The sequence below is a fragment of the Carassius gibelio genome, chromosome B12 (genome assembly GCF_023724105.1).
Source record: "Carassius gibelio isolate Cgi1373 ecotype wild population from Czech Republic chromosome B12, carGib1.2-hapl.c, whole genome shotgun sequence".
Taxonomy (NCBI): domain Eukaryota; kingdom Metazoa; phylum Chordata; class Actinopteri; order Cypriniformes; family Cyprinidae; genus Carassius; species Carassius gibelio.
In genome coordinates, this window is record NC_068407.1 from 16,481,126 (window position 1) to 16,502,209 (window position 21,084).

Here is a 21,084-nt window from a genome sequence, read left to right on the forward strand (position 1 = left end):
TGGCCATATATAAATGTTATGAGTCTGGCTTCCAGTTCCATTCGCTTTCAGCTATTTTAGCTGTACAAAACAGCTCGCTCTGCTGCTTGAGAATGCAAATTGGTGTCTCAACATTATTTTAATATATTATCTGAATTATGAACACATTGGTTTGTAGTGCAAACAGTCTTACAATTTAATGCATGTTGTCTTAAACATTCACAGTAAACAGTTTACTTCCACACAGAAAAATAAGGTCCTGAAGGGGTGGATCTCCAATCCACTCCTCTTTTTTTAATAATATTATGAATAACTAATCATAATCTTCTGAAACCATTATATATAATCTGGTATTTTGTTACAGGCAATGTCTGTATTTGGTTTCTGAGAGGTGACTGAAGGTCTGATGTATGCTTAGCAATTGTAATTATTTTGATGGTTTATAGCACCATTAGATGATGTTAAACTATGATGGAAAAACATGTAGAAGTTTGTATCAGTGCTCAGTTCCATTAATGTGCTGCAGTTCAACCTTGATGGGAAAAGATGCTGTTCTATCTAATGGTGTATTATGATAGGCATGTGACCATGCCAAAGGAGCAGTATCCAGGAGTATCAACAGCTGCTCAGATGAGAAGATTAATGACTCACCTATGACCCTTACAATAGTTGCTTACAAATGTAACTTAGTGTTGCCAAGATACTGTCTTTAAATAATTTACGTGAAGAAAAAAAACACCATGTTTGGATGTTGCTAGAATTATTTGTACTGCTAACCCTTCAGAACCTGTAGAAGTGATGTAATATGATCATCCTGAAGGATTCTTTCTAGCAACCTGTGTGTGTGTGTGTGTGTGTGTGTGTGTGTACACTTGTTTATGCTACATTGTGGGCACCAAATATCCCCACAAGGATTAATTTTGGAGGATCGGACATTTTGGGGACCGGTCTGCTGTCCCCACGAGGCAAATAAAAATATAAATAAAAAAATAGTAAATTATGTTTATCTGAAAGTGTAACAATTCAAACAGGCTTTCTGCAATGCTTAGGGTTAGGGGATAATACAATATTTTTTGGTCAAAGTAATAGTAATCTATGGAAAGTCCCCACAATACACAGAAACAAATGTGTGTGTGTTACTTCAAGAGACCATCCATTTGTGTTGTTTTACATTCTTTCTTTTATTTTCATTTATTCATTCATTCAGGAATGATCTAACAATCCATATGATAAAGTATCTATTCTAAGTTAGTTCAAGGCTGTATCCTCTTACTCATTTTCTCTGGCCTTTGGAACTGTGGAGAACTCTGTAAACGTTCTGTCAACTGAACAACCTGCAAATTTGACTCCTTGTCTTCATTGGCCATATTGGTCTCTCTATGCATAGGGTTTAACTGTCATTCCTCTACAGTTAATGGTGGAGAATGCACTCAGACATGGTAGAAAAGATACCAGGACCATCCAGTGGGGTACGGGACACCCCCGTAGTGTGTGGGGGCCCCATCACAGAAGGGCAATCACAAATGTTTTTGCTGTGAAAATGCAAGACGTGACAGTGGGATTTGATAAAAAAAATACCAGGTCTCTTCGTTTAAACTTTTAAACTTGTTTTGACCTGAGTGCCCAATTTTTTTGAATGCTGTTTTATGATAGAGACATTGCAAAATACGCAAGACACAAGCTCAAAAGCATTGCAGTTGAGTGGGAAAGCACAAGAAAAAACTATTCTAAAACAACAACCAGGGAAATCAATTTTCTCTCACATTTTACTTTTCAGCCACTGGTCTCTTATATTAATGTTGTTTGGAAGTCCTGATGTATTTTCCTGAAATCCATCGACTGAACAGCATTTTCTCTATATGTCTCCATGTTGTAGTTGCACAGCAATGGCATGGATGCAATGTTGTCTGGTGGGACGGTGGGCAGTGCTCAAGTTGGTGACTAAGTAGTTCTGATGTCACATTTTTACGAAAGTCACAACGGAAGATCGCAGAGTATATGAACACAACGCACAACGTTTTATGTTAGGTGCAGCTGTGACCTAATGGAGAGCTGGACTAGTTAACAGCCGGTTGCCGGTTTGAGTCACGATGCTGGCAAGAGTTGTAGGTGGGAGAGAGTGAATGAACTGTGCTCTCTTCCACCCTCAATACCCATGACTGAAGTGCCCTTGGCAAGGCAATGAACCCCCAGTTGCTCCCAGGGCACCTCAGTCAGGTATTGCTGGCCCAGGACTCAAACCAACAACCTTAGGGTTAGGAGTCAAACTCTTTAAGCCAAGACTTCAAGTTAATATATTGTACAGGTAAAATGTTATAAAAACAATTGAAACACAAATCATTGTTATATGTCTGTATATTTTTGGTGAGTAGCCATGTCATAATTGGGATATTGTACAGTCCGCCAGTCATTACTATTAAATAACCCCCTTCAGGGCAATGCAAGGATGATTTATTTAGTGATAATGACTTTATGACTGTAGATTATTGCTTATGTAAATCTTTTGTTGACCACAATATCATTATAACATTTCCACTGCAAAAGGCCGTTTTGAGTCAGTGAGTCATCCCTTTGAAGTGTTTGGATTTTTTTTTTTTCTTGGTCATCATTTAAACCACACTCGCATTGTTAAGGTCAAATGTGTAACAAACATTTTTTTGTAAAACCAGATCATTTGTCAGCCAGGCAGACAGACTTTACCCGCAAAAAGAAGTCCAACTATTGTAAAAAATATTGATAAAATAAACAGTACATATGAGGACCCAACCACAGTATTATTGGGTAATTTGTAAGGTTGTCCTCCAACTTGATTGATGTAAAATCCAACTGGAAATATGAGAGCAGCCATGCAGAAGAGGACCACTACAAAAAAAAAGAACACAATGTTGTTTAAATCACTAAACAGAATTGTTTGTGCATATTAAATTTCCTTTATGTAACATACTTCCCATGAAGGCGATCCAACGGGCATATTTTGTAGCCTCTCGTCTCCAGTGTGAGATCACAAGCAGGCCACATGTGATAGAGAGTGAGATGATGCCTAATATGATGAAGAACAGGGTAGTGATCCATACTGGAGGAAGGCTTGGGGAGATGCATACCCTGGTTCGACCATGGATGGTCTGGCATTGCTTGACTAGACCCAGAGTCAGAGCACCTATGTACAAAACACAGGATAATGTGTCATGACTATAAACTGTTAAAACAAGTCTTCATTTAAACACCACATAACACAATATATCAATCCGTGCAGTTGCATTTATTCTACAACCACTTTTTTTTAATGATGCTACACCACCACAAAAAGTAAAATACAAAAAAAGTATCACAAACAATGTGAATTCCTTTCTGGAACATGGAAAAGAACATGAAGAACAAAGAGTTAAAAAAAAATAAAGAGTCTCCTCTTATAATATTAGGGATTCCACTCTAAATTGCATCATTTATGTTGAGGAAGAAGCATGCTTTAGTGCTGCACAATCCTCTTGCACAAATACACTGACAGTGGATTCAAATACATCTCAAATCATGCCCTCTTTGAAAGCTTTGTGACTCAAGACGTTAGAAAATCTTTTGTATTCACAAAGTTGCATACAGTGAAATGAAATATTATAAGAAAGACCAATAAAAGTTTCAATTAAAGGTACAGGTTGTAGGACCTGCCACTAGAGGGTGCACTACCAAAACAGTAACAATCGCGTGATTTGATGACGCTAAGAAGGAGCATGGAATGATGGGATTTGTTGTCTTCTACCCAACCGCTGACGGCCATCAATCAGACGGAAAGATAAATCATGGATTTACTGTGAGTTCAACGATTTGCGCGAGTAGATTACATACAAAGTCAATGCAAAGACGCGCTCAGACTATGGATCAGTCCTCGCGCGGGTCTAGAGATGCGATGGCCCGCGTTTGGCGTGTATACCCCATAATACTAATCTTGTTGATCGTTATAATATCATATGTTTTCTGTAAAGATACAAATCAAACAACTCACCTGTCGAGTAAAACACAAGTGAGATTGCCATCTCTTTCTAGTTGAAGTTTGACGCGAAGCTACTTCCTCATTTCTCCATGACAATGTTGTCATGTGGTTTATACGTCAGTAAAGGCGGTAACAAAGGGGAACTAACGTCATTGACAGGTGACTGTACTGCCCTGTGGCACTGTTTAGAATGGGAATTTTCTCATGATTTACAAGAAGTTGAAAACATTAGAGATATTGTTAGTAATCAGCTGGACAAAATATATAACACTAGCCTAGTGGTTTTTAGTTATTTTACTGCAAATATCTTACAAATTGTACCTTTAAGTCATTTCATTTTACCAGTCATCTCAAACAGTCACTGTCAGATTAACTTTACCATATGTAAAGCCTAGCATAGGAAATAATAGTTAGAAAAGTAAAAGTAAAAAATGTCAATAAATGAGATATTAATAACAGTGTAGCAAACTGGTTACATAAAATGCATATTAATATCAGTTCTCACTCTAAATCTCCCAATAATATGTCTTACTAAGAAGCCTTTTAAAAAACCTTTTACTTGCTAAAAAAAAAAGTATGAACTATTAATCAGACAATTGAGGGCATGTATATTGTGTTCAACATTTCTTCAGCCAATTTTGATCATGTTGATTTAGAGGCCTGAAATGTATGAATCAAATATGATACAGTCGACTTCATTAAGCATTAATTGAGCTACATAAACTATTAAATGTATATCCAAAGTCAGTATCTTTCTGTAGTGGAAGTCTACTGGACACCAACTCTTCGTAAAAAATCCTTAAAAAAAATCTTTAATGTGGGAAATGCCTTTTAAAGTCACTCCACAGGATATCTTTCTCTATACACATCTGTAGAGTGAAGCCGTAAAGCACAGCTATGATTTTATCTTGTGTACCCACTTGGATCAGAATCTACCACCAGCATTGTCAGTGCAGTATAGTGCAGCTTTTTCTTTTTTGGATAATTTTGAGTAAATATTGTGTAAAAAGAGTGTATATATTTGCTATTTCTAATGTATGTGTGTGTGTGTGTGTGTGTGTTTGTGTGTAAATATATATATATATATATATATATATATATATATATATACATATACACACACACACACACACACATACACATTTATACATATACATTTAGCCATTTTATCCTAAGTGACTTACAAATAAGGACATGGAAGCAATCACAATCTAACTTTCAACATTATTCGATTTAAATGTAGCTAAAATAAATTGTTTGCAACCACTAAAAATGTATTTATTTATTTTTGTGTAGAAAAAGAACAAATAATGATTAGAGGTCTTTTTTAAATAGAAAAAAAGCAGTTAGAAATCAAATACAGTGCAAGTCTTAAAGGGTCATGTTTATTTTTTTAAATAATAATAAAAAAAAAGAATAGATAAAAAAGATTTAGAATAGAGAGTGCTAGAGTTTAGAGGGGCAAATAAAAATGGAAGAGATGTGTTTTTAGTCGATTCTTGAAGATGGCTAAGGACTGAACTGCTCGGACTGAGTTGGGGAGGTCATTCCACCAAAAGGGAACATTTAATTTAAAAGTCTGGGAAAGTGATTTTGTGACTTTTTGGGATGGCACAATAATGTGCCATTCACTTGCAGAACGCAAGCTTCTAGAGGGCACAAAAGTCTGAAGTAGTGTTTTTAGGTAAAGTGGTGCAGAGCCAGTGGTGGTTTTGTAAGCAAACATTAATGCCTTGAATTTTATGCAAGTAGCTATTGGTAGCCAGTGCAAACTGAGGAACAGAGGTGTGATTTGTGTTCTTTTCAGCTCATTAATCTTGCAGCATTAATATTGCAGCTGCAAACTGCTTTTTGATGTTGAATAAAGCAAATCTGCAGGACACGTTTTAGCAGTGTGTTCTGAGAAATTCAGCTGATCATCAATTACATCTCCAAGGTTTCTGGCTGGTTTTGAAGGAATTATGGTTGATTATGCCTAATTGGATGGTGAAATTGCAATGAACTGATGGGTTCGTTGGAACCACCACACACAGTTATTTCTTGGCAAGGTTAAGTTGAAAAACTTTCTGAATGACAGAGCCTAGTGATGCCATGTAGACAGAGAAGGGAAGAGGCCGAAGAACTGAGCCCTGAGGCACTCCAGCAGCTAGATGTTGCAACTTGGAAACCTCAACCCTCCAAGATACCTTGAAGGACCTATCTGAGAGGTAAGATTCAAACCTGAAGTGCAGTTCCTGAGATGCCCTTTGCCAATAGAGCGTTTAACTATTTTTATTTTACTCCCTGAGATTAGAGAAGCAGTCGTCAGAAAAATTACATGTTTGTGGGAGGGGTCAAGTTGTTCACTGCCGATTTTTTATTTTTGGGAGACAATACCTTTATTTATAGTGCACTTTCAGCTTTACAACTTTGCTGATTGTTTACATTCACATACACAGACAGCAACATTTACATCCCGTGGTAACTAGGTTTTACACAAGCTCCAGTCTGGATCCAGAACACCTGAGAAGAGATGGTGCTGACCCCTCAGAGGACCTCAGATGATGCTAACCCTGAATCAACAAACAGAACTAACAAATATTCCTACAAGTGTGATTGCATCATATAATAATTGCTGTTAATAATGTTCATCATCTGGCTGACTACATCTTGTATACATTTTTCAGAAAAATCCTGTCATACTCGCACAAACTGACAGTCACCACTTATAAGCTACTACTAAATATTGTAGAAACCTAATTTTCTGTAAAGTTGCATTGTAATGATTTGTATTCTAAAAAGCACTATACAAATAAACTTGAATTGAATTACACACTGCATACACACTTTAATGCCCAAATAAAAATAAAAAATCCTTTAAAAGTATAGTGGTAAATATGAGGATCCATATAAGATCATCTGCATCTGCATATTATTGCCATTTTTACATAACAGAACAATTTTCCAACTAATTAACTGCTGGTAGATCTCATCTCTGTGGAAGGCAATTCCCAACAGACTTCATTAATACAGCAACAAACACACTGAGTAATCAACAACACATTTGCTTAAAAGCATTCGTTTGTGCATCTTACTAAGGCAAAACATTTCATCACTGGCTTTTATCAGCTAATGCCAGATGCTTTTACATATTTATATGTAAAAGCATCTTTTCACCTTTTTCACTTTTTCCTATGTTCTACCCATAAATGGATGTGTAGAGAAAGGAAAATAATATGTTCCAATCTTTTTTAGTACAATGTGCCCAACTGCAGCAGGAAATGCATGTTTGATGCATAAATAATGATTAAAAAAAATCATAAATAATACATTACAGTCGTATGAATTTTTTGTAATGGACTTTTTGGATTTTATGCTTTGATTTAATGATTTTGTGCTTGATAGCACAAAAAACATTGCACATGCAGATACACGAGTGCTCTAAAGAGTTACCATGGGATTCAACAGAACATTAAGTTTCTTACCCTCTTGACCACCTGTATTGATCCAGTCTGGATTTGCAACACTTGCAATTGCGAAGATATCTGCCACGAGAAAGAGACATCCTGAAATAATGGTGAGTTTATCCATTTTCACACCTCAGTCTGTGAGTACATGAGTAAAGGGCTACTAGACGTTTGGGATTTTATGAGATGGACGCAACCTTCACTCCCTCTTTTCAGAGGGAACCTCATGGAAATGCTCTTCATGCAGTTCTAGAAGACAACATCTGAATGTCAGTTGAGGGATTATGATGCAAACACTAGCAGTATGACATTCAACAATGAACATCATCCCATTATGAAACATTAACGTTACCCCCTATGAACTCCACTAAAAACAGCCTTAAAGGTTAGCCCAAACTTGAGCACGGCTCCGAGGAAAATACCAAGTATTCCGATGTGTTACATCCTTGTTGGATCTTCGCTTTTGATTTGTGCATATCATTGAAAGAGGAAAATAATTCCACAAAGCACGAGTCTGTTCTTGCATCAGTATCGGATATTCAGGTAAATGTCGTGCTGTATCGATAACTACAGTTGTCCTTCTTGTCCTGCGCTCTTCCGCGTTTCAGTTTGAACTAATATACCGTAAAACAGCATCCGCGAGCCTTTCAAAACACACAACCCTACTCGCGAGATGTTTTCCTTTTGTAAGGAATAACGGAGTGGGCAGGAGAACATGACGCAGCATGTGACGTCACCACCCTGCCTTTGACAGTTCTGGAAACTGGACTGGAAACGTCACTGAACAACATAGTTTCTTAAAAAAAAAAAAACTTAAGCATAGATGCTTAATTTGAACAGACACAAACTGTAATAAAGAGAAAACAACAATTTACAACTAAGTTTAATAAATTTAAATTTAATATACCAGCGAAATTAAGAGATTAAAATATTTTTTTAAATTTTATACATATTAACACTGTAGTGAACGCAATGAGGATATTAAAGAGCGCCATAGATATAATTCAATAAATTGTTGGACAAGGGTTTGTATGTTCTTACTTGCTATTTCAAATTTGTGACGTGTTGTTCATTGTATGAATGAACAGTTCGCTCCATGATCTTAATAAAATAAATATATTACATTACGTATATTACATCCTGACATTTTTTTCCCTGTCATTCTCGATCAAGATGATCTTTGACATTCTAATTACTTTTTGCCACTTCAATATAATATATTTCTAAGTTTTTGTGTATGTTTGAAGCCTGTTTATTGCTGAAACAAAGCAGTTAAACACTGCTAGTCTTTTACCATTAGTTTATATACAGTTTTTAAAAAGGTAATATATTTAATTTGATTTTAGTGCCGCCCGAGAAGCTGTAAGAGGATCACAAATCACAACTTGTTTCATAAATTGTTGCAAGATACTTTATTAATTTATACATTTCAATCTATACATTTCAAATGGACAAGTGCAGAGTTTTTCTTTTCAGATTATGCCACTTTATATATTACAAACAACAAGACCAACTGTTGATGACAACTTTATTAGTATTATAATTATTATTCATTTTATTTTATTTTTTTGGACAGAATAATAAAGATATCGTGAACATGTCCTCATTTCATTATAATTATAAGAGTTAGCCACAGCTGAAAGATAAAATGTTTGAGAGTCCTGAAGTAAACCCATCAAATTTCATCAACAAAAGGTGTGTTGACCAAGTGTCCACTGGAGGCCATAGTCTTTTTGCCAGACATGAATTTTTTTGCAACCTGAAAAACAAATGAGACCCATTTTGTTATACAAAATCCAAAATCCTTAAAATGAGATAAACTAACAGATACACTACAACAATATAGATACCTACTTATTGCTATTTAACACAAAATATATTTTTAAAACCGCCTTATAGTACAGTCAACTATCGCAAATAGCACCAAAATGAAAAAATTGAAATATTTTCATTTTCAAAGCAAAAAAATGAAACATTTTGTAAAGTACAATATGATTCTCTGTATTCTTCAGTTCACAGATTGTCAAATACCCAGGGTTGAACTTAAGATTCAAGCTTTGTTACATTCCTTAGGTCTTTACACTGTGTTACTATTACCCTAAGAAACAATAGCTGCTTACATTGACAACATCAGCTGAAGACACAGCATTGATTTTCTGCGTCACAGCCTCGGGGGAACGGTAGGTACCATCGGCCAGCACTAGTGAACCAATGGCTTCCATTAAGCCCTCAGAACTCTCAAGAGACATCAGGTACTCAGCCGTCAACTGATTCCTGCTCAAACAAAAAGACAAATCATTAATAATTACATGAAAACACAGGATGAATAAAATAAAGTATAAAAAAAACTCACTTAGCTCTGCTGAGGTCAGCTTCTGCAAGGTTTCCTTGAGCAATGTCATTTACTTGAACGATTGCTGCTTTGATTACCTGAACACAAAAAAGAACAGTTTAAGAACACATTCTGTAGCTCTCAAAGGCAACACTGCAAGTTTTTTTGTTAATTGACTAGACTTAACAACTAAATGTTGCATGCATATCAAAATCACTGGCTATTTTACACAGACAGACACCCTTTGGTTATCAGATTCATTCAAAAACATGAATTTATCCAGGTATGAAACAAATGACTGGATGTGTGTGCATCACTGAATCATGCATTCATGAATGCTCATCTCTGATTGAGCAAAACAGTACATGGTATTATTGTGGTACATTATATAATGCTATATTCATTCATTGTTTACCGAACTATTGCTTAATTGTGCCTTATTTGTGATTGTGACTTAAGACTTTTGATTTATGACTACTGATGTTTCCTGTGAACAAACTAAAACGCATTATTGAACGCAATGACGCATTGGCATTAAACAACAGATTCCTATGGATGTGTCCGCATAGGCCATGAACATTCGCGCATGCTAATGTTTTTTTTTTCTTGTTTGTTTTTCCTCGTAAAAAAACACAGAAGCAGAGGACTTTTTTTCCCGCAAGAGAGAAGAATGGATGCTGAGTTCTTGTTATAGTTGGCATTTAAGAACCGATTTATTCTCACATGTCCTTTATACAGAATCACATTTCTATGAATTCTTTACTGAATTATGTGATCTGAAGAGCACCGTCCATTTACTTCCACAAGCACGACTGTTAAAGCACGGTAACTATAGACCTGTCAATCTTGTAATAATATCTCTTGCCCTTCCATATATATACATTTTTTTAATAAAAATTCCTACACATGAAATATGAAAGCAAATAGACCTATGATTATGCAGATATATTTTCTGTATACGTTTTTATGCCGCTCCTGTTTTTTTCTTTATTTTTTTACAATAAAGATGTTTATGGCAGGTCAAGCAGATAGCTTTTAATCCATTATACAACATACAAAGAGTCCATTTTAGATCACAACCTTAAGTTATTACAAGCACTCGATGATGCTTTCAAAGTGTGATTTGAGCAAAAACGTTAATAATTACATACATTTTTGATGTAGCTTGAGGCTAACTGGACCTTTAATTATATCTTCAGATGTATTCTTTTAAGCATTATGCATAGTTTGTGTTTCTGATGAAGAACTAAAAGTTATTTATCTTAATTTAATGCTGTATTTTGAGAAAGGGGATGATGAAATCCATATGAGATATATATACGCTACATGAAGAAAAAATGCAATGCTGGTCGGCGGCACCTAGCGTGCAGGCTTGAATTAGCAGAAGGCGAACAATCGTTTCGTTGGCAATTTGCCTCGCTTTTTCGCATCGTGATCAGAGTGAAACGGGCTTAAGGCATAATATAAATCACACATACATCTTTAGCAGCGTTTGCCTGGCAGATGGTGTAAACTCCAAACAGACCAGAATCCGTGTAGTTGGCATTGAAGGCAGACACCTGCAACAAAGCAAGCCAGAAGGTTACAAAGAGTCCTTGGTTTGAAGTCTTTTTTAAGGCTGAAGGTCAGATAAGGTGATACTCACATCAAAGGGCTGAGAGGTGACCTTCGAGATGGCCTGACTCAGTTTGCTCGTAGTGTTGGAGCCTCTCTTGACATGAGGTCCTGCTCCAAGCACATGCTGCAGTATACTGAATGCAGTGGCCTCAGCTGAGGTTACACTTGCACCTTCACTCGCCACGACCGCATGAACCAGTCCTCCTCCAGACTGATGCCTCAGCTCACCTGCAGAACACCCCCAGAGACTAACATTACACAGCGTTTCAGAGGCAGAGCACTTATCTAGGAGCTTTTGAGACTATTAATGCACTTAGGTTATAGAAAACAACAGATTTTAAGTCTAGCTTGAATTATTTTTAAATGCATTATCATTCATTTATTTAGGATCAGACTTTTCCAGCATTCGTCCAGTGACACTAATATGTGCCAATGAGGTGCAATATGTGACCCTGGACCACAAAACCACTCTTAAGCCACAGGTATATTTTTAGCAATAGCCTAAAACACATTGTATGGGTCAAAATTATCGATTTTTCTTTTATGGCAAAAATCATTATGGTATCAAGTAAAGATCATGATCAATGAAGATATTTTGTAAATTTTCTACTGTAAATATATAAAAACGAAATTTTTGATTAGAAATATGCATTGAAGATTTTCAAGAAGTATCTTGGCCAAATATTGTCCGATCCTAATAAAACATTTATTCAGCTTTCAGGTGATTTATAAATCAAAATTTTAGAAAAATGTACACTTAAGACAAATGGTCAAATATAGGAATCATTTGGTTTTAGAGATGTATAAGATTTATTCCAAAACATAAATCCAAACATATATTAGCAGGACAGAAACAAAGATTCTAGAAGAGCTTTTTATTGCACAATATATTTGTAGCTGTGTACATGAAGATATTGGTTTGTTTCCCCAGAACAGAAAGTCTACAAAGTGGAAAAAGCATAATACTAAAAGGTAATTTTGTCCGCTTTTAAGACAAATATGACCTACAAACCACAAAAAGTTAATTTTGTTTATCAGAATATTGCATTATTTTTCATCAAGATGCTAACTTCGAACTCAACGGATCTTTGGCCTCTAACGTGATTTATGAGAAACACTCCTTTTGCAGTGTGTTCCTGTAACTTGGATATTACAGCATGGTGCTAGACGTGTCAAAATTTTAGGTTTGATTCCCAGGGAATATATAAACCTATAAAACGTACACCTTAAATTGTTCCTGTAGCTCAACTGGTAGAGCGTTGCGCCATCAAGGTTGGGGGTTCGATTCCCCAGGAACACGTGATAGATAAAAATTGTTAGCCTGAATGCACTGTAAGTCGCTTTGGATAAAAGCGTCTGCTAAATGCATAAATTTAATTTTAATTAAGTTTTTTAATTTAAATGTGCTGCAAACTGCTTTGGGTAAAAACAACAGCCAAATGAGTACATCTAAATAATGTGTGTGCCCGTTTTTTCCTGTGGTCCATTTACCATGATTAAAAACTGTCACATATAAAGGTCCATTTTAGTTTAGATAATGCCTCAAAAAGGTATTCTATGTAGACAGCAGACAGTTCCCTAGGATCTGCGGTAAGGCAATAGCCATGTTCATGTTGTAAAAACTACATTACTGACTTGTAGCGACCTGAAAATGAGACTTTCAATGTGTTTTATTTTGTATTTTTAATACTGTTCTAGTATTAATGATGCACTCTACCTCCTCGGTACACGGCTTCGGAGCCAACAGTGCCTGTTCCACTGCGGATGTTCAGGAATTGCTCCCCAACCTGCTTAAGTATGGCATGATCCACACCTACACAATAGCATAAAGTTTATATGACTGATTTAATATCCTTTAATAAATCTTCTCATTTAATAAGACAAAAATGTAATAACATACCAAGACCAACAAGGGCCATTCTTGCACTTGTGAAGTTGTTCTGAACAAAGTTGTGCATCTGCATAATAGGACATAATACAGAGAGCATTAAAATTTGCAATGTAATATATTTGTGCAGGACTGTTACGTACATGTGTGATTTACATGTTGTTTACCTTGGTCAAGCAATGTCATAATTTGGTGCATTACTATTTTACAGCTCTTTTACAACAATGTGAAACCTTAAAGATGAGTGTCCATGTCGTATACAATTCAGACTTATTAAGTGATGATTTATCTTTGTTTTGTTAATGTTCGTGAAGTTACAAATAAAAAGGATAAAATCTGATGAAGGGACCTTTAAAGGGGTCATGGACTAAGAAACCAAAATTCCCTTGATTTGTGACATAGAGGTCACTGTACTATAAAAACATCCTGTAAGTGTCATCACTCAAAACTATGGAAGCCCGTTTCTGCAACTGAATAAAAAATTGTATTTTAAATTTTTTAATTGTGATATATAAACTAGTGGTCGACTAATATGTCTTCAAGTCCGATAAGTTTTTGTGCTTGGACAATGTGTTCGAGGTGGGACTGAGAACGGCAGCGTCTGAGCAGACACACCTGAGCTTACACTCTCCCTCTTGTTCGCGGTCACCATTAACAGTTCTGTCTAAAATGGATAGAAGTTTATCTAATAATCAGATAGAATATAATATACAAAAAGAATTAAAACGATTGCTTTTATATTTTTAGTAATAGAAACGCAAACATTATAATACTTTCTAATTTGTCGTCAGCATCAAGCAAAAACAAATATTTGAATGGCTAATGAACATTTAATTTCACAAACCTGGCAAACTTAGTTGAACCCAGCCGTGAGATTTTGTGAAGTGTGCATTTTTATCCAGGATGATCGCGTGTTTTCTGTGTGACGGTCGGTCCATGTGAATTGAATGCTTTAAAATTTAAACTCGTGATTTCAAATTATGCTGCGCTTTATGCATTTGCCCTGTCATATTCATGTCATTTTCTCTGTGTGCTGTATGTAAAATGAGTATTACCCTAGCTTAATTTGAAAAATATGATTCCCAATGCACACAAGCTTCCCAGAATAATTAGTGTCCTGTTGGTTACAGTGTTTACTTCCTTTTTAATAAAATTTGTATTAAATATTTATTTGAGAAAAATACTTTGTTATCTAAAGTATAAGTATGTTTATTTTACACATTTATTTTTCAATCCATTGTCAAATGATTTCAAATTAATAATAAATATTAATTAAAATGTAAAAAAAATCATATCGGCCCCCTGCTTTCCAAGATATCAGCATCGGTGGTCCAAAAAAATCTCGGTCCACCACTAATATAGATATAAACTCACAATTCTGACTTTTTCTCAGAATTGCATGATAAACTCACAATTGCAGTTATAAAGTAAGTATTGAGAGATATAAAATCAGAATTGCGAGATATAAACTTGCAATTGCAGTTTTTATCTCACAATTTTGACTTTTCATTTTCTGAAAAAGTCAGAATTGCGAGAAAATAAGTCATAATTTCTGAGGAAAAAAAGTCAATTTTGAGTTTATATCTCGCAGTTCTGACTTTATTTCTCAGAAATGCGACTTTATGTCTAGCAATTGTGAGTTTATATCTCACAATTCTGAGGTCTTTTTACTCGTAATTGCGAGTTTATATCACACAATTATGATTTTAAAAAAATATCAGAATTGTGAGATAAAAAGTCAGAATTACCTTTTTTATTTTTTATTCAGTGGCAGAAACGGGCTTCCATACAAAACTTTGTTATTAACTTGTATTGAAGGCAGTCTGCCAAAACAACAGCTTTTGGAATGTTCTACTATATGATGTAATAATGTGGACAAACAACGCCTTCGCAAAGGAAGACTGACATCCCTGCCTTTTTAGCCCCACCCACCGATTCGATCACTATTGCTTTTTCTCTTCTTATAGATCAGATCGTTTGATATGTATTGAGGTATTTATTTTTTAAACCTAATTCACAGCGGCGTCCATCTATGAGGATTGAATGTAAGCTGGAGGCCAATTATAGAAGTGTATTATTGTTAAGTGTATCAAATTGTTACTATGATATATAATGACGCATAGTTTGGACAAGACTCAAATGCCACATGAAAGATTCAAATGAATTTGTACAACAATAAAAAAAATAAACATCAATGAGCCATATCCATGTTTTCCCTCCAAAACGTTGCCTTACCTGTTCTGTGGTGATTTGGCCGAGCATGTAGTCTGGACAGTATAAGGAATTGGACAGGGCATTCTTATAAGCTGCAGCGTGCAAATTCTCAATGACACCTGAGGGACAAACAAACAGATGAAGAATGAAGCAGAGACATTATGACCGCTAACCAACCTCCGTCAATCATATTAAAAATTTACCGCATTATAAACATTATTTTTTTTTATATATTACATTATTTATCAGAATGAACCCTCTGGGTCCAAACAAGTGATAATTATTATTTTTAAAGAAATTAATGTTATATTTTGTATAAATATTTTATATTTTGAAAGGATTTTTATGGTAGTAAACAATATTCACCTCTAAATTATGCACTAATTATTTATATATAAAATAGTTAAAATATAAGAAAATATATATAACATTCATCATTCTGTTTTCTATAATATTATATTTTTACATTAACATACAATAAACATTTGTAATATTTTCTGGCAAAATGATACTTAAATCTTTAAGTGAGTTCACTTCATAATGGAGTTCTATAATATAATACTCTAATATCTATAATAACATTTCACATTCATAGAGTTTGTTTTATATTTAAATATTTATTTATGTTAGGTTTTGAATTGAGATCGACATTAAGACATTTTTGAAGATTATTTAATTAAGGCTGACTTGTAGAATGTTTTTTTTTTTTGTATGTTCATACAGCAAGTGACCCACATGTCAAGTTTTGTACCACTCTAATGAGGCAAAAAACATCTAAACCCAAACGCTTTCAGTCTAAAGTGATGCCAGAGGGTTAAACACTGCATACCAATCTGTGGAGTCTGCTTGGCAAGTTCCTTATCCAGTTTCACCCTGCCAGTGAGGTCTAACACTTCCCATGAGCGAAACTCCGGCGCAGTGGTCACATTGATCAGATACTCCATTACAGTGTCACTGCGAGAGAACAGACAGACAGACAACCTATTAGTTTCCAGTAGAAGAAAAGTTCATGCAGAAAAACAAATGTGTTCTACTCACATATGATCTCTCAAGCAGTCTACAGTGTATCCCATGGTTTCCCTGGAGCTTGACACACTGCATGTAAAAATATAATATAAACATTTATTCACATAACATAAAAGATTTGTGTAAAATAATGCACCAAATATATTTTAAGCTGGTGGTTCTTTACGGTGGAATTGTGAATCAAAAGTGGGTGGCAGATCTATTGTGGTTTTGAGCAGCAAAAAGTATTTAAAAAAAAAAACCTTAAAGGTAACCTTAGGGCCTGATGCAAAAGCAGCTGAAAACCACTGTATTATGCCACATACCATACATATTATAAATAACTGATGTTTAGAAGAAGCTGTTTAGTAACAATGATAAACTGACCTCAAGCTTCCCCCTACAGCCTCCACACCGCGGCAGATCCTGAAGGCAGACGCTCCCTTGGTTGTCTGGAATCAGAAGTATAAAGAAGTGAATGCTGCACAAAAGCAATACAGCGGTCAAACACAGAGTCATGACGGATATATACCAGACTGGCAGCCAGACGAAGCAAGTGTGAGACGCCGAGGTTGTCCATCGTCTCATATCGACTTCCAGCCCGGACGAGCACACTGATCCGAGAAGCAGGAGAATAGTTTTCCAAGGAAGCAATCACTAACCCGCTAGGCAATTTTGTCACCTGGAAGAGAAAGAAAAAAGAATGTAATTACACCCTCCAATCTGTACTGTTACGTATATGATAAAATTTACATATATGTTACGTATATAAAAAAATATATACATATATATACATATACACTAGCAGACTTGTTTGACCCCTCAAAAAAGAAAATAATATATATTATATATATTTACTTTTTTTGTATTATTTGTTTTATTGTTCTGTATAAAATTATTATCATTTTTTTGTGGAAGTCCCAACTGGTATAAAGGATTTGAAATTTTCAAAGTTAATTTAATCAACCAAAAACAATTAAGTGTTGGTTATATTCTGGTGCATTTGTGTGTTAATAGAAATGCAATCAGTTGCATGAAAACCAGTTGGCATATATTAATGCAATATTTATACACCGGTTGCAGGCCACTGAATGCGATGAAATTTTAATCGTATTACAGCACGTTTTACAGTAACAGCAGATATCAGCATTTTAAATTCAAAGATCCTCTAAAAAACACACAATTAATATTTATTTGTTTAAATATCAAGTGAATACCTTAATAAGCAACCATACTATTTGTATTTATATATTAATAATGCATTTAATTTTTTTCCAGGTTTAAACCCATAAACATTTGATAATATACACAACAGTTGGGCTGTTCCTAGAAAAACATGTTGATATTTATAATGGTTGTAATACAGCTTAAAGAGATTTAATTCACATACAATTTACAATATTTATTCACTTAATAATTAATAATTAAAAATGTCACTTAATCCTCACCATTTTAATAATCCTCACTCAACATTCTTTGGTGATTCGTTAAGAAAATAAATAAATTAGTAAAGAGGAATTGTATGCATCATGGAATAAATAAACATAATTGGTTCAAATTGACAAAGCAATAATGTAGACAATCTTAAAACTGGAAAACCCTCCTCCTGTCATTGCAGTACACATTTTAATTCACCATCCTGTGGGACGTGGTAAACTTAAACTGAAATGGTAATTCATAAACAGTGCCTAATATGAGAGCAGAAACCCTCCCCAGCAAACACACATACATGAACATCCTTGTACATGAGAGGGGCAAAGGCACAGTCAAGGGCTGGTCCCTTTGAGTGGCCACACAGAAGCTTCTCTGTGGAGAGAGAGAGAGACAGATCATCTACTGACCTGCACCTCCTGCGGCAGAAACTTCACTGGCTCCACGGCTGCCGCAACATCCACCTTACGGGCAGCCTGGGCTGCATAAAGCCTGCCCTGAAAATCACAAAACACATCACACCTCTGAAGAAAAAGTGCCCAAAAAGAGCAGCATAAAGAGAGGAAGAGCGAGGCATGGGACGCTACCAAATAGAATCCTAAGTTTGACACAAACAAGAGAGTAAATAAGAGAGCCACAGGCCCTTGTTTTCATGTGCATTTAGTTTGAAGCCATCATAAAATATGGTAAAAATGTATTTAGAAAACACAAAATAATTGGATCACACACACACAGATATTCCAACATGGACACTGTTCAGTGGTTAAAAAAAAAAAAAAAAAAAAAAAAAAAAAAAAAAAAATTTCTATATATATATATAAACTATAAGTTTGATTGCATCATATAAGAACTGCTGTTAATAGTGTTGATCATCTGTTTGATTATGTCTTAAAATTATTTTCCAGTACATTTCTGCCATATACACATAAACTGACGGTCACCACTAATAAGCTACAAATAAATTATGCAGAAATTATATTTTCTGAAAAGCTGCTGTACAATGATTTGTATCGTAAAAAGCACTATACGAATAAACTTGAATTGAAGTGAATTTTGTATTTGCACATATATACCATAGATTTCCTTCTTAAAGTGCTGTCAAATCACCATGATTGTTAACTAAATGAGTTAATACATTTCAAAAACATTAAACTGGGAGTTATATAATAAGAATAACAAATAAAAAATAGACCTAATTTAAATTAAATACTTCCCAAATAATACTTCAGACATACAGGTGCATCTAAAAAAATGGGAATATTGTGAGGTTTTTTTTTTACTTTGTGAAACCAAAATGTTGAATTTTTTCGATGGCCATTATTTCACAGCGTTTATACAACAAACTACACAGATCCCTAAGAATCTAAGAATCACTGCTCTATATAAGTTAGCTGCATTCAAAACATGAATAAAACAAGGAATGTAATACAATGACATACACAGAGCTGAACTGCCAACTATATCTCTTATCTAGCTTGGTTTTATGAGAACAAGGCCAGCATCTGTCCTATCTAGCGAGCACTCGTACACCACAACACAACACACAGAGCCATGCAGCAGAACCTCTATCTCATCTCTAACCCCGTGAATCAGGTCCTCACCGATAACTGGCTTATTCCCCGGATCCCCCTCATCTTCTCTCTCTGCTTCTGACGGCTGACCTAAGGATGTCCTACCCAGAATCCTTCACTCTCTGCTTCTCTCCGTCGAAACTAAAATGAAGCACAAGTGCACACTGCCACATGGCGACTCGGAGTTTGCGTCAAATTTAGTGATTTAATTTACATCACTGCATGTAAACACAAAGTGAGCACAGTCTTAAAAGTGCATGTAGACGCCTTTTACGAATGTTTTACGAAGGTGTAATCTACTAAATGTAATTTACAAATCGTTAAATATAGTTTGGTATAAACTCTGTTTATTTTTGTTGTTATTATTATTTTATTAATGTATAGTGCTTGTTTTATGTTTTAGACAGTATTAATAGGATAATATTACTTTTATTAAAATTCATAAAATTAACTAATTATTAACCAAACGTTACAAAACTGATTCGAGATGAAAACCATACGCTCGACTCAGTCTTGATACGAAACGTCGAGATTTTTTTCTCCGAAATCAGTGCTGAATTAGGAAAAATACATTTTATTAAAACAAAACAAAAAGCGTAATTTAATTTAATAACACACTACTCTGATGAAATAGTAGGATATGCTTTTCCGAATTTAGAACTTTAAAATTCCGATTATGCGATAAAAACGTTTTATTTTTTTCCATAATATTTAACACCACCTAAGGAATGTCTTTAAGATTAGAACAGAAGGAAAATGAATGAAGCGGTTATTTTAATTACATATGTAGGCTATATATATAAAAAAGTAAAACTACTACTCATTTCTTCAAATATATAGGCAATACGGGTCAAAGAGTACAGAAACTGCATTCTATGTTCCCTAGTTTAGTAAGCACCCAGGCATTTTTATTGATTGGAGGGGAATTTAATATTATCTTAAATGTCTTGGTTGATAGATGGCCTCCAAAGGAACCTGGTTCATCCAATATTAATTTAAAGACTTTTATGCAGAAATATAATTTGATTGATATATGCAGGGAAATGTATCCTAATCAGTGCTCTTATAGGTGGAGTAACAAAAACATTACAAGGCAGTCTCTGAGTCCCGCATAGATTTATTTCTGGTTTCTAGGAGCATCTTAATAGAGAAGATGTCAGAAAACATTAGTTTCTGCCTTAACACATCACAAGGCAATTTATATAAATATTAGATCTTCCACTTTTGCAGTGTCATGTGACATGTCATACTTATTTCTGGAAAATGAATGTCTCTCATCTAAGACATGAGGTAATTAAGTTGGAAATGATAAAATCGATATCCTTTTACTGGGATTTGGCACAATAAGAAGGTACTTTTAGTAGGCATTGGGAACTTCTAAAATATGAAGCTGCTAAATATTGAATGTCTTATGATAGTTTTCTTTGTAAATTTAATAGAATTTTGGAGGAGCCAATTGTATTTGAAAGTACCTCTCCTGGTTTGTCCCGATAGACTTTCGGTTGAGGAAAAAATACTATTAAGTGATTTACAGTATTAATTGGATGAGATATATAAATATAATATAATATAGATATATGAAATCACGCACCTGATGGAATTTACCACTGATTAGA

The 21,084-nt window shown here is 34.8% G+C and overlaps 2 protein-coding genes across 2 annotated transcripts; both read right to left on the bottom strand.

The window, feature by feature from the left end:
* Window positions 1–1,136: 1,136 nt before the first annotated feature.
* Window positions 1,137–8,119, bottom strand: LOC127968859 (modulator of smoothened protein). The gene is made up of 4 exons (XM_052570230.1): window positions 7,763–8,119; window positions 7,429–7,659; window positions 2,924–3,136; window positions 1,137–2,841 (listed from the first exon to the last, which is right to left on the bottom strand). Exons 2-4 carry the CDS (start codon window positions 7,532–7,534, stop codon window positions 2,657–2,659), a joined length of 504 nt encoding a protein of 167 aa, XP_052426190.1. The 5' UTR covers window positions 7,535–7,659; window positions 7,763–8,119; the 3' UTR covers window positions 1,137–2,656.
* A 688-nt stretch (window positions 8,120–8,807) lies between these two features.
* LOC127969502 (cytochrome b-c1 complex subunit 2, mitochondrial) lies at window positions 8,808–19,633 on the bottom strand. The gene is made up of 14 exons (XM_052571509.1): window positions 19,499–19,633; window positions 18,308–18,394; window positions 16,999–17,148; window positions 16,854–16,918; window positions 16,500–16,556; window positions 16,291–16,415; window positions 15,483–15,580; window positions 13,260–13,317; window positions 13,077–13,172; window positions 11,388–11,587; window positions 11,221–11,301; window positions 9,764–9,840; window positions 9,531–9,684; window positions 8,808–9,169 (listed from the first exon to the last, which is right to left on the bottom strand). Exons 1-14 carry the CDS (start codon window positions 19,529–19,531, stop codon window positions 9,086–9,088), a joined length of 1,365 nt encoding a protein of 454 aa, XP_052427469.1. The 5' UTR covers window positions 19,532–19,633; the 3' UTR covers window positions 8,808–9,085.
* Between the last annotated feature and the right edge of the window lie 1,451 nt (window positions 19,634–21,084).